General features: G+C 34.3%; 1 protein-coding gene across 1 annotated transcript in view; it reads right to left on the bottom strand.

Moving 5' to 3' along the window:
• Nucleotides 1-2,939: 2,939 nt before the first annotated feature.
• The window catches only part of LOC111047218 (probable tubulin polyglutamylase ttll-15), a 36,185-nt gene continuing 24,134 nt past the window's right edge, over nucleotides 2,940-14,990 (bottom strand). The window contains exons 12-15 of the mRNA XM_039427134.1: nucleotides 14,408-14,557; nucleotides 13,278-13,361; nucleotides 6,927-7,115; nucleotides 2,940-3,808 (exon numbers count right to left, since the gene is read on the bottom strand). Of these exons, the coding sequence (XP_039283068.1) occupies nucleotides 3,659-3,808; nucleotides 6,927-7,115; nucleotides 13,278-13,361; nucleotides 14,408-14,557 (573 nt within the window). The 3' untranslated portion in view covers nucleotides 2,940-3,658. The remainder of the gene's footprint in view (nucleotides 3,809-6,926; nucleotides 7,116-13,277; nucleotides 13,362-14,407; nucleotides 14,558-14,990) is intronic.

Genomic DNA, 14,990 nt, shown 5'->3' on the forward strand with positions numbered 1-14,990 from the left:
TACTTGGACATGAGAGTTGAAAATGAAAATGACAAATCTGCTTGTTATGACATTTTTCTGAGAGTTTTCTATAGTACAGGGTACAAATTTAAACAACCTTACATTAATACATGCAAAACTTGTGATGCATTTAATGTAACTAAAAGACACACTATAAATAAAAATGACCGTGATGCAATCGATGAATCCTACAACACACATGTTTTAGAAGCACAGGAAGGATATGACAGGAAACGAGAAGACAAGAATAATGCCAAAACTATTGAGTATAAACGAGTTTTGGTATTTGATCTGCAGCAGGTATTATCAGTGCCTTTTCTGACAACAAATATTGCATATTATAAAAGGTTACTATCGATGAACAACCTCACAATACGTGATTGTTCTTCTGATGAGTGCTACATGTGGAGTGAACTTCAGGGAGGCAGGGGCTCTGAGCAAATTGGATCCTGCATTTTGAAAAAAAAAATTACAACTCCCGGACAGTATCGAGCATCTGATCACATACTCTGACACATGCGGTGGTCAGAATCGGAGTATCAATATAGCAGTAATGTTTATGTATGCAATTTCTCAAAAAGATAATCTCCAAGTTGTCGATCAGAAGTTTCTTCTGCCCGGTCACACACGCCTGGAATGTGACAGCGACCATGCCAGGATTGAAAGATCAAAGTAACTCTTGAATTCAAGTGGTACGTACATCAATGGATGTTGAAGAAAAATTGAGGATCATGGTACCCCGTGACTGGTGTCAATTTGTGAGATCCCTCAGAGGGAAAAAGATTCAAGGTGATAGAAATGATTTACAACGACTTTAAGGCATTCTCTGCACTCCTAAAGGATGTTTTGGTACATTGAACCACAGATACTGACAATAAGCCAGTCAACTGGCTGAGCATAAGATGGTTGAGATACACAAAAGAGTTTGGCATTGTATACTTCAAGTATGATCTCAATCCTTGCTCACCATTTCGGAAACACAACCTCATCAGAGACAGAAAAGGCCGTAGGATTCTTACAGCAAATCTACAACTTCCGAACTCATATTCCAGGGTACAAGGGGTTGATCAAAAGAAGAAGAAGGATCTCTTGTCAATGTTGAACGATTTCAATTGATAAGGACTGTCACACTTTCTATAAAAACCTCCCAACTAGTGCACAAGCGTTGGAGTTTGATGAGCTGGGTGATGAAAAAGACTCTGAAGATGAAGTAGACTAAGCAATAGATGGACTCATAATCATAAGGATATGTTTTGATTAATTTTAACTTACAATTCTATAAATTTTTCGCTAATTTTTATCAATCACACAAATTTAAAAAGAATATGTATTAATTTCATCTATTTTTCCTTCCTTTCATAAGAGATGGCAAAACATGTTATGTAACTAAATTGTATATATTTCATTCTAGGCTTTATTTTTTCTATTTCATTCAATTGATATTAGAAATCTATAGTTCAAGCTGCAAAAAGACCATTCATGTTACAGATTTTGTTCAAATTTGGATTTGATATGGTAATTATAACTTGAAACAGCTGTCCTGTAAAATTTTGAAAAGTCGATATATCAAGTTATGGCTTCTAACCACAGTAAACTTACTATGTTTATTACTGTATACTTATACTATAACTGTATATGTAAATCATCAACTTTTGGGCCGCTCTGTATATTTATGATAAATATCCAATGATGTATTGATAAACAACACTAGTTATTAATGAAAAATATCGTATTGAAACTTTAAATATGAAAAATGAAGCATATAATTACTTTCTTTAATGTAATATTTTTGGGGAAAAATCCCGGACCCACTTTCCATAGGATGTATGTCATACCCTCCCAACTCACCTCCTGGTGTTTGCCCCCCCTCCCCTCCACTCAAACAGTCTGGTGAAATGGCGCCACTGCTGATAATCAATGAAGTTTAATCTCTGGTGAACTGATAAAACAATCTCTAACTTAACAATTACTCTGCTTAACTGACTTATCAGTCTCCGCAGTATACAAGAAATTGAGTGATGTAGCAACCACAACCGATATCGTGCATTTCAATAGGTTTTTGGGAGTTGCAAGAGCTCCGTGAAGTTGGCACCACCCAGTAGAGCACATTTTTTGTTGATTGTACCAAAAAATATGCTCTCTGAATAAGCCTTAAAAAACACCCAGTCAAGCAAATTTCAAAGTCAGGAGATCGGCACATTTTTCAAAAACTGCATATCCAGAGCACATTCCGGGCATATTTATTTGATACCTTTGTCAAATAATTTTTTTCACCAGAACCTATGATATAGAGCTCATATTGTTCTTAGAGCTCATTTTTTCTGTACCACTTTCAAAAAATTTGCTTTGTGACACATTTTTTGAAAATATAATATTTCGAAAGTACATTTTTGGTACCATTTACAAAAAAAATGTGCTCTACTAGGTGGTGCCAGCTTCAAGGAGCTTGTTACAAGTGCAAGTCTCTATTCAATGCGTAATATTTATATAGTAAAGATTTACTCACTCTTACTAGAAATCCTTGTTTTCCAGAATAAGACTAGAGAACCTAGTAAGGGCTTAGATTATTCTGGAAAAACGTTTGATCGTTGCAATGAAGTGTTTGAAAGATTTTTGTGTAGTTGAGAAGTTATTAATATTGTGGTAAATATTCATATTAAATAAAAAGACTAAGAAATTGTCAAAAACCACAGATTTTATTGAAAGTTAGAAAGACCGGTTTAGGTTGTTACACCATTGTCAATCTCTAATAAACGTTTATCAGAGATTGACAATGGTATAATAACCGAAACCGGTCTTTCTAACTTTCAATAAAATCTGTGGTTTTTTACAATTTCTTAGTCTTTCTATTTAATGTTTGAAAGATGTTTGCAGTTCAAAGACAAATCTTCAATACAATACTCAAATAAACAAAAAGTTACAAAAACTGAAAACCCAAATTAATTTTGAAATATAGTATTATTTTATTTCCTTCAAACATAAATAGCTACTTTGTAAGTCTTTTAAAATAGTGGATGTTCTTCATATTTCAGTTGAGTTATATAATATTTGTCTCTTAATTTCACCATTACACGGGATAAGGCACACCTAATCATATGAATTTTATTGAACAATAAAAATTAAAATCTCTGACTATTTACACAAATGCCTAGTTGTATTTACATCATGACCACTAAATCAGAAAGATATATAAAATGAAATATCAATAGAATGAATATCTTAAATTACTTCTACAGGAATACAGTATCATGTTCAGAGCCACATAATAAATTATTATCTGATGATAATTTGATTGTATGGTAAGATATAGGCTATGGACAACATCAACGTCTTTTTCTTTTGAATATCTGATGATAGTCAAAGTATCATCTGATAATAGATTTATCACAATATCGTGAATCGTATGTTTTTAAAACATCGACCACTCATTCTAAACTTTGTGAAAGATCAGTTGATAAGTATGAAGATTGATTAAGGCACTGAGAATTAATGAACTCTTTCTTCACTGGGGCTAATTATAATAACTGTGATGAAATTTACACAAATGATACTGCTTTCTTTATAAGATGAATTCTTACCAGAGAATCATATTTTCATGTTAAATTTTGATTTCAGTTGATGTTTATATTTTATGTTGCGTTGAGTGTGGCATGAATGCTCATCTGGCATCACTCTCGAGGCGCACTGACATCAACCCCATAGCAAAATCCAAATCCTCCTCATCAACTATTTCTGGTTCTACTTCTTTGTTCTGACGTTGATTTTGTTGTTTTTTCCGTGGATTGTTGATTCGAAAGCTATTTGGTCTCTGAAAAAAACACAATTCAAATTTATTGCACCTGAATGTATATTTTGCTGCATTCTTAATTACTAATCTATTGATTTTACATTCTAAATTATAAATCACCATTCAGCAGTAGAAATGCATTGGATACATAGGTTATGACTCCAAGCTATACCTCAAATCAAATCTCTACATATATTTATTGTATTATTTATTGACTCATTCTGAAGATTCAACCAGTATTAATACTAATGTGACATATTATCAAGAACGACGTTTCTCAATTTGGGCTTTCTTAGCTGTGTTAGACACATACTAATACTGTGCAGTTTGAAAGTTAATTACATTTTAAATAAAATATGAATTAGTTATAATTTTAGGCTGAGTGCAGATCAACCACTTATATACCGCACTCTGGAGCAGTATGTGTTCCACTCAGCTTGTACAACAAACCTTTGAAAATACTCAAGAAATACTGATTGAGAAGTTAAGAACAAGAAATGTTCCAAGACAATGTGAAATTAATCTGCCCGAATCTCCACGTGTTGGTTGAATTACATCTATTTCTAGTTGGGTGGAAGTCCCATCCTAATGAGAATGGCAACTTGAACAAGTAGGTTTTATTTCCTGGTCAGCACGAGTTGAAAGCAGTGAAAATCCACGAATCAGACCGTGCGTCCTTATTATGTATTGCGTTTGGGTAATGAATTTCATATATTATTGCAAGAGAAAAGAGAGTGAAATATGAACATGAAATAAAAAACTTGAAATTATCTCCTGTGCTTGTAGTGTGTGAGTTAATAAATCAAATTTCTAATGTATAACTATTGAAAAGTGAAGTGCTACATATGTGCTCTAATAGCTCAATCCCTAGTTTTCGGTCCGGGGACGGGCGGAAGTTGAAGTAAGCCAACTGCGCATGCTTGACTGCTGGACTGCTGTATTCCTAATTATAAAATTTCGGCGTGCTGGCTGGTTGACTCAAATAGCTGGATACAACTCAGCTGGTTGATAAAATGTTATTGCAATGCATAGTAGCGTATTTATGCTAAAAAATTTCCATAACGTATTCATGCTATAATGCTATGGAAGGGATAAATCGGTATAGGGATCAACTTGTGAGACCGTGACTATATTTTTTATTTAGTTTCTTGAGCATCACATTTGAAATTCTCAGTTTTTCATGAAATTTGAGAAATATTTGTTCCTATAGTGACATTGATAGATAGATAAATTAAATGCACTGCAGGCAATGCAAACTGGCAAGCTGAACCAGGACCTAGTACTATCATGGAGAAAATATAGCATAAGAAGATGGCATAGGGCGTTTATGTTCCAGTTTTCATTGTTAGATAGTCTTGAGTTACCCAAGTAGATAGTTAACCCAAGTAGATAGGAGAACAGATGTTTTGGTGTTTACATGAGTATAATTGTGGATTTAAGTGAAATTTTTATTTTTTTTTTGCGATTGAGAAGGAAGATTTGTATTTTAGAATTAATTAATCTGATAAATTCAAAATTGCGGTAGATACATTTTTTGGACTCAAATTTTTTGTACCAATCAAGTTATCATTTTTACTTTCCTTGCCCTATTACCATAGGTAAGGAAAGTATTGCTTTCCAAAAAAATTTAAGGTACCCTAATTTCATGTTTTCTATACGTTTCATCACTTTCCTTGCCCTATTACCATAGATAAGGAAAATATTGCTTTCCAAAAAAAATTAAGGTACCCTAATTTCATGTTTTCTATACGTTTCATCACTTTCCTTGCCCTATTACCATAGATAAGGAAAATATTGCTTTCCAAAAAAAATTAAGGTACCCTAATTTCATGTTTTCTATACGTTTCAAGGTCCCCTGAGTCCAAAAAAAGTGGTTTTTGGGTATTGGTCTGTATGTGTGTGTGTGTGTGTGTGTGTGTGTGTGTGTGTGTGTGTGTGTGTGTGTGTGTGTGTGTGTGTGTGTGTGTGTGTGTATGAGTGTATGTGCGTCTGTGTACACGATATCTCATCTCCCAATTAACGGAATGACTTGAAATTTGGAACTTAAGGTCCTTACACTATAAGGATCCGACACGAACAATTTCGATCAAATGCGATTCAAGATGGCGGCTAAAATGGCGAAGCTATTGTCAAAAACAGGGTTTCTCGTGATTTTCTCGAAAACGGCTCCAACGATTTTGATCAGATTTATACCTAAAATAGTCATTGATAAGCTCTATCAACTGCCACAAGTCTCATATCTGTGAAAATTCCAGGAGCGCCACCCCATCTATGCAAAGTTTGGTTTTAAATTTCCAAATATCAGGCTTCAGATACAATTTAAACCAAAAAATTCAAATGGAAAAGATTGAGCATGAAAATCTCTACAATTAATGTTCAGTAGCATTTTCACCTAAAATTGAAAATAAGCTCTACATTGGAGAAAATGTGATTATTCAATTGCAAATTATTGTTGATTCTATTAAATCATTCACTATGAAGAGATAGCAGACCTCGTGTTTCTCCAGCGTTATTGCCCTGTCACCAGCTGGCTCAAATCTTTGAATAGTAGACGTGAGATGCGCGGGAACACTAGCGTCAGGTTATCAATTTTCATAACGGCAAGGAAAGTTGTGTGAGTGCGCCACACCAGATTTTTACATAACCTCTAGACTGTGTTTTCCAAATTAAAGTTTAGAGCAGTTTTGGGCGAATGCCTGTTGTTTTTACCTGGATTGTATTTGTATATGAATAAATAAATAAATAAATAAATAAACTAAATAAATAGTCCTAGTACATATTTTTCGTGAAGCTTTGTGACGCTGGTAGTATCTCATATTGTGCCGTTCTCAGATCCGTATGCAGATACTCGGTTTAAACGGAGAAATATCAGCTGTTCGTTTAAAACTAGTATGAAACACTTAATGATAAATGCGAGCATATCTAAAAGTGAACGTGGTTTAGCGTAGATGGTGCATATGGCCCTTATACTCTCACCCGGCCAAAACAGTAATAGAAGACTGCAGTCAACAATAATCGACTTGAAATTTGAAACATAAAAGACCCAGATCATCTATGGTATCTAATATCTATGGTACAACAGTGTTGTCAGCAGGCAGGGCATGTGTAGGCCTACCTGAATGGTACAAAATGTACTCACTCTTTGATTATTATTGCCCCTTCTATAAGTCATCCTGTTCTCTTGTATATTTTCATTGATGTCTATACTGACGCCATCTTTGATCATGTGAATGAGGAGATTGGCAATGTTCCGGGCGTCATCCAGGCCGCAGTGGAGCCGACCATCGAATTCAACGCCAAACGACTGAAGCATCGACGCTAGACATACCTACAAAATACACATACCGAACATAAATTAACATAATCAATTCTATGAACATTGGTGGAGATGATAATGTATTAGATATCCATATTGAACGATTCTACTGAATTCCTTCCACCCATTTATTTATTAAAGTAAGGAGCTATTTTTGGTTGTTACACCAATAAGCATTGAGTTACATCAATCTCAAATAAGCATTCAAGTATTTTAACTACGAAGGCTTTGAAGTTTCTGCAGTTTCTTGTTAAGGCTGTGCGGTACACTTTTTTATTTTTTAAATTGGATAATCTTTTTCAATATAATTGTTAAGGTAATTATAAGAAAGAGAAAAGTGGAAACTGAAATTTTTAAGTGGTCTAATAAGCGAGTTGTGGGTTGTTGAAGTGCTAACTTTCCAGATTCCGTTTTCTTTCCAGATCATAAACGGTTTCGAATTTTCCATTGGAGTTTTTTTAATACATTCAGTATATCATTGGCTTTGTTCTAATATGCGTTTTTTCGCGATTAATGCCAAAATAAACAAGTTATCGAATTTTAAAAATGATACTTTTTTATTTATGGACGATATGGGGAATAAAATGTTTTAGTTTGGAAAGATGCATTTTTTGAATTTCTAAGAGAAGTTCTAATAATATAGTCGACACCATTTATGATCTGGAAAGTTAGCACTTCAACAACCCATAACTCGCTTATTAGACCACTTAAAAATTTCAGTTGCCACTTTTTCTCACTCTTATAATCTTAAGAATTATATTGAGAAAGATTATCCAATTTAAATAAAAATAAAAAGGTGTACCGCACAGCCTTGAAGTTCTCTGAAACGTTCACTGGAGATTGATAATGTTGTAAAAATCTAACTAGTTTCGAGTTATTGATTACTTCGTGTTTCCTCATTCAAAATCAAACTGGCATAAGATGTAGGTGAAGAATAGATTTACATTGATTCATTTCTGAATTCGCTTGCAATTGCGATAGCAATGTATTCGTCCTAAAAATATTGATTTCTATCCACTTTTAGAATAAATTACCAATCTCGATCTTTATCAATACTTTTCTGATAATCATTGCAGTACCAAAATTATACAATTTCTGGATTGAAAGATGAGTTTATAGATTAGCTAAAATATATTTCTAAAAAAACAGTTTATGAAAAACAAAATATACTGCTACATTCATAAAATGGAATGTTTTTGCAGAATGAGATGATGCGAATGAAGGATTTCTGTAAAACAAGTTACAGTGTATGCTCCTCCCCACAACGCCAAACCATATTCGAGTTTAGAATTTATCAACGCTTAGTATACAGACTTACACACTGATCTCAAAAGGTAGAGTACTCTTATGTATTTCATGAGTTTCTGCTTCAAACAGCTCGCATTGATGAATGAGCTTAATATTATTAATTGGATGCTATTGGTATGAATTGGATTGTGACTTTTTTGTTCTATGATCCACAAGGGTCATTTTCTACAATCTCCTATTATAGTCTGTGTAAAATAAGTAGACTAATAGATGGAGACTTGGCCTCCATCCGAAGAAATTACAAGGTTGCCAATTCGTGTGAAATTTAAACTTTTTCAAATTTCCAATTCAACATCAGAATTGGATGTGACATGTCATCCCGCGAAGGGCGCGATGCGGCATTTTGCATTCAGGTGATTCTTGCTTATTGGTTTGGATGGAAGAATTCACACACACTGAATCGGGCATGGCGTGGAACGGTGTGATAAGGCAATCTCCGTAAGATCAACACTTTGTATCACCAAGCCGCGCCTCCACAGGTGTGCTTAGCCTTAGCTTAATCTGATGCACTATATTTTTATGAAAATTATCCAACAATCAGTATTTACATTTATATCGCAATATGGACTTCCTATGTGCTTAGTTAGTTGTTCAGCAGTTTGTATTTTTAGATATAGTTGAATGCAGCTTGCTGGGAAATTGAATGGTATATCTCCTTGCTGCTGATTTTCCCGTGCATATTCTAAATTTACAGCATTTCGAGTTCTAGACGCAAGCTTGGACGTTGTTCGTACCGCTGCATTATTAAGAATTAACATTTTGTGAATCAGTAGAAAGAGAAACAGACCTACCGACGGCTGACGCAATGATTATGACAGCTGATTTTTATTTCTGTGTGTGGCCAGCTCACAAATCTTCTCCCATAAGGATTACATGTAAACTATGAATAACCGTAGAAAAGAGTCCTGAAGTCGGATTATAAATTTGATAGGCCATAAACCTGTTTCTGAACATAACGAACACTACTAAAAACATCATCAAATTCGGTACACACATAACAAAGTTATTGAATGTCAAAATTTAAGGCTCGATTTTTATTGACCTAGCGAAGTGAGGTCTAAGATTCAAGTCGACGGTTTGGAATTTCTCTTAATGTTTAAATGTTTATATGCATTTACGGCGAAACGCGGTAATAGATTTCATGAAATTTGACAGGTATGTTCCTTTTTTAATTGCGCGTCGACCTATATACAAGGTTTTTGGAAATTTTGCATTTCAAGGATAATATAAAAGGATAAAGGAGCCTCCTTCATACGCCAATATTAGAGTAAAAATCAGCCAGTAGAATTATTCATCAAAAATCAGCTGACAAGTGATTACACAGATGTGTAGAGAAGCCAGTCTATTGCTGTATTTCCATAAGGTCTACAGTTTCAATCAGGTATTTGTGGATGAGAATACTGAGTGAGGTCTACTGTTCACAGAACTACTAGTTTATATAGATTTGACTGAATTATTTCAAGCGCAGGCAGCTGATTGCCTCTAGAAAGGCTGTAATGAAACACTGCTTGGATTATTCGAGGCGAGGTTGTCATTTTCACTATTTACTAGTAGTTCTGTGAACAGTAGACCTCACGCAGTATTCTCATCCACAAGTACCTGATTGAAACTAGAGACCTTATGGAAATACAGCAATAGACTGGCTTATCCACACATCTGTGTAATCACTTGTCAGCTGATTTATGATGAATAGGCCTAATAATTCTATAGTCTGATTTTTACTCTAATATTGGCGTATGAAGGAGGCTCCTTTTTCCTTTTATATTATCCTTGAAATGCAAAATTTCCAAAAACCTTGTATATACGTCGACGCGCAATTAAAAAAGGAACATACCTGTCAAATTTCATGAAAATCTATTACCGCGTTTCGCCGTAAATGCGCAATATATAAACATATGAACATAAACATTTACACATTTAAACATTTACACATTTAAACATTTTAACATTTAAAAAATTAAAACATTTAAACATTTGAACATTAAAAGAAATGCCAAACCGTCGACTTGAATCTTAGACCTCACTTCGCTCGGTCAATAATCATGTGACTTGCAGTTGCTGAATTCGTTCTGAATTCTGTTTTTGTCAAAGACTTTAAAGAGATATAGACCCACAATGCCTATGCCTTCCCAATGATAACTCTTACTTGAAATTGAAGGCCGCCATTGGGGTATTTTAGCACGAGATATTGGCCCATATGAATAAAACCAGAGCAAATGCTCATGAGCAAAAGCATTGAGCATAAGGTTTTTCTCATGAGCAAAAGGTAGAAGCAAAAGCATTTTTGCTCATTTTGATATGAATAAGCTCTACCTTATACTATACTCTTACCTTATGCTCCTGAACTCTGGAACAAATGCTCACGTATCTTAAAGATTTTTCATCAGCTGATTCACTTTTGTAGCCTTACTTTGTTTTTATAGCTCACAGAAGCGCTAAATATGCAAGTAGGGTGCACCGCTTGTGTTTGCGTCGTCTGCTCTGTTTTTTATTTATGAATAGAGTTTTAGGTTAGTTGAGTTTAGAATTTTGAAATAATAGCGTGAAAAAATGTCATCTCTATAATAATTTTCAGCATATTCTTATAATATCAATAGCCTTCTTATAATCGTCTACACTCTCATCTTCTTAAATGCCTATTTCCTATTTTGTGATGGCTATCTTTATAACAGGTAGCTTTTATATTTATTCTTTTGTAGGAATAATGGTGATAAATATCATGGTTGAATCTAAAAAGAGTTTTATAGTTCTCAACTATTGGTTGTGATCGTATCTGGTATAGTTTCCTCTTCCTCATACGAATTAGTTGAGCCATTTTACTATGAGCAAAAGGTGATAAGCTGCTCTAGACTAGACTCACCTTTTTTGAAGCATTTGCTTCAAAAGTTGAGCAAATGCTCCAGTTTATTCATACAATTTTGAGCAAAAGCTTTTACTTTTGAGCAAATGCTCAAACTATTTTTTTTTTTATGAGCATGAGCAAAAGGTTTTACTCACGTTTATTCATAGAAAATGAAGCAAATGCTCCATATTTTAGAAGTATGAGCAAATGCTCAACTTTATTCATAAGGCCCATTATATCTATATATTTGTAATACTATAGATTACAAAGGCATTGGTATGTAATAATCTCATGGGTTGCCCTCTCAATGGCCGATTTCAATTCCAAGTACGACACTAGCGCTGCATGTGAGTCTATGCATCTTTAAGGTCTTTGGTTTTTGTTGATCCCAGCTATTGATAGCATGGTGGCCCACCATTCAGCCGCTATCCTTGACTTTGAAGCTTCTGAGAGGCCAAAATACGATCTTCCGAGTACGATTGACAATTGGAGAAATAATTTCAATTATTTCCGGGAAACTTTCTCGCTTTTACCACCCACTTATCTTTCGAAACAAAAACGTTTCCAGCATGTTGAAAATTTCATGTTTTCTGCTCAAAATTTTTTGACATTAACGAACATAATCATTAATTAAAAGATAACTATTGGTCGGATGAAAATGATCTAGACACCAATATAAAGGAGACATTCTCCCCGTTAATTTGATATAAAATTATTACGCATTACGACGCCCCATGATTATGAGAGAAGTGATATTCAAAAGAAAAACAAATCTTTGCGATGTTTCCAATTTTATCATAAAAGTTAAGATTCATTTTAATCCTGAAACCCTGAAACTTTTTTAGCACTACTAGGATATCGGGGATGATATTCTACATCCAATAGTGACGTTGAATTGGGAATTTGAAAAAGTTGCAATTTTACACGATTTGGCAACCCTGTAATTTCTTCGGATGGAGGGCCAAGTCTCAACTTATTTTACACAGACTATAGTCATTAATAAAATACGAATTCATATAAAAGAATAATTTTTACACCAAAAGTTACTTACTTATCATTATTCTTCAACATAATTGCCGTAAAGATTGAGGCATTTTTCATACCAGTGGACTAGCCTACCAAAACCTTCTCCATAAAATGTTGCCGCCAGATGAATTCAAGTGGGCTATGACGTTGTTTTGAAGCTCCTCTTTAGTATTGAATCTCTGCCCTCAAAGTAATGTTTTGAGTTTGGGGAAAACGTATGAATTACTAGTGGCCAAGGCAGGTTTTTATGGTGGGTTTGGTTGCACCAGCACTGTGAGTCCGAGTTGTCGTGCATTACGACGAATTCGCAACTCACTCATAACACAATCATTTTTTCATTATAATTCATGCTGAGCTATTACAGTCTGCTTGCAAAAAAATAATAACACAACGTAACTAGCACTTGGCGGCTGATTCAAGTGAGGCGGCCATGTTTGTGGATCTATAACTGGACAACAATTGAGGATCTTGCCGCACCGATCACAGGGCGTTTGGTGGGGATGATAAACTGTTCAGCTCTGTGAAAGTCACCCCTCTTACCGATTGTCTGTGTTTCATGATATGGGATTGGAGGTTGAAAAAATGACCCTCGTATGGTGTCATAAATAAGTTAAGCTTAATCTCGATGAGAAAGTACAACGCTATTACTTCCACACTAGCATTAGCAAGATTAACATGAAAGTGGAGTTCATTTCCATTTAAGTAACATAATACTTGTTAAAATAACAGAAACTGTGTCAATATATCAGGGATTCCTTTGGAAGAGATGGAGAAGATGAATTAGAACTGGAATTGGATTTTCACAGATATTAAGTTAATGGGTGATGATAAGTTTTCAAATGGGTCCCTGGATTTGAAAATTATTCTATTTCAAGGAATGATAGACTTGGATGAAAATAAGACAAAGTTTAATAAGGTATCACAAGGAACTGAAAGTAAAAACAACAGCTACCAAAGAAAATAGATTTGAACAATAGTAGAAATTCTTCTTATCTCACCTTTCTCGACTTATAATGTGAACTAAAAACTCTTCTGATATTAATCCACTTTTTCGCATAATAGGGAAATTGTACGTTTGAAAACTGAAATTAAAAAATCAAGTAATTAGCTTATTTAGAAGCAAATCAGAATTATGAAGTAGGTAACATAGGCTAATAAAATTGTATTTCACACGACATGCAGTCAAATCACATATTTGACTGCAAATCACATATTTGACTGCATGGTGTGAAATACATAAAAAAGTGTGTTGATACATCGCAGCTCAGAATGGATCGAGATACCATCATCTTTGAGCATAATTGTAATTAACAAGCTTCTTCACAAGTGAATTTCAGACGGCCTTGAAATGATCAAAATAGATACACGAACATTCATAGAATCAGACATCACACATTAATTTTGCCAAAGTGAACAAAAGGCAAATTTTATTGAAGTACTTTGTGCTACAGAAGTGAGCCACTGACCAATTCACAATTTATGGACACATACAAATTATGATTTCTAGATAAATTTAGGCTACAACCATAGAGAAACAATAGCGTAAGTAGATATCCCATGGTATAGGGCGTTTATGTCGCAACTTTTACTGCTATCTCAAGCCGATTACTATCGATTATTGTCAATTTTTACTGTTTTGTTGGGATGAGAGTGTATGAACGGCACAGTATGAGACACTACCAGCGTCACACAGCTTCACGGGAAAGAACTACATGGACTATCGGCTTGAGATAACAGTAAAAGTTGCGACATAAACGTCCTATACCATAGGATATCTACTAACGCTATTGTTTCTCTATGCTACAACTAAGCGGGAATATCTCATTAAATTGCCAAGTGCATTACGACCTGGAGTCAATTAATTAGTGTTTAGCAAAACATAGATTCTACAAACAATCTTGACAAACAGCTTAAGATAATACATCATATCAGTCCTAAAGTTGGAACGGTGTCTGCTAGAGGCCCGTTCTGATAACAAACCGTTGGTAACTGCAAAATCACTTCACGGTGGTTCGAAACACACCTAAAACTCTTCCCTAACATCGCTCCAAGTACCCATGCAATAGCCTAGAGTTTATGTGGGTAGGATTTACTATGACTTAAAATTTGAGTGGGACTACATACTTACTTCACACTGGCCAAACAGAAATCTGCCCATATCACATGGACCATCGGTAACTATTGCATATTTCGATTTTGAATCTAATCCATGCTTTTTCAGCCACTTATTAAATTTGGTAAAAACTCCAGAAAACTCTTCTGACTTATCAACTGTTTCCTGGAAGCAGAATGATGTTTAAAATGCAGTGAATAAAAAAATACTTGTTTCTTCAATTATTTATGATTTTAAAATTCATTTAGATTTTCATATATAAATCTCTCAAAGGTATTCGAGTATACATCTAATCTTTATAAATAAAGAAGAGCGAATTTGTAATTAAAGTTATCAATAGATTAAGTTCTACATGAACTCTGTAATTTTCTCCTCATTGTGAAATTCTTTACTAATCTATGAGGAGACATACAGAATATCTCCTCACCAGGTTCTGGTTTATAAACTAATCTAAAATCTGATGAGTTCTCAAGAACGATTGACAATCGTTTTCAAATCGTCCATATTCTATAATTCTTCAATAAATTCAGTGATAATTGAATGTATAAACCTTATATTTTGATTCAAAGTTAAAATGAAAAAACAATATTTATGAGTT

This window comes from Nilaparvata lugens, chromosome 4, assembly GCF_014356525.2.
Source record: "Nilaparvata lugens isolate BPH chromosome 4, ASM1435652v1, whole genome shotgun sequence".
Taxonomy (NCBI): Eukaryota; Metazoa; Arthropoda; class Insecta; order Hemiptera; family Delphacidae; genus Nilaparvata; species Nilaparvata lugens.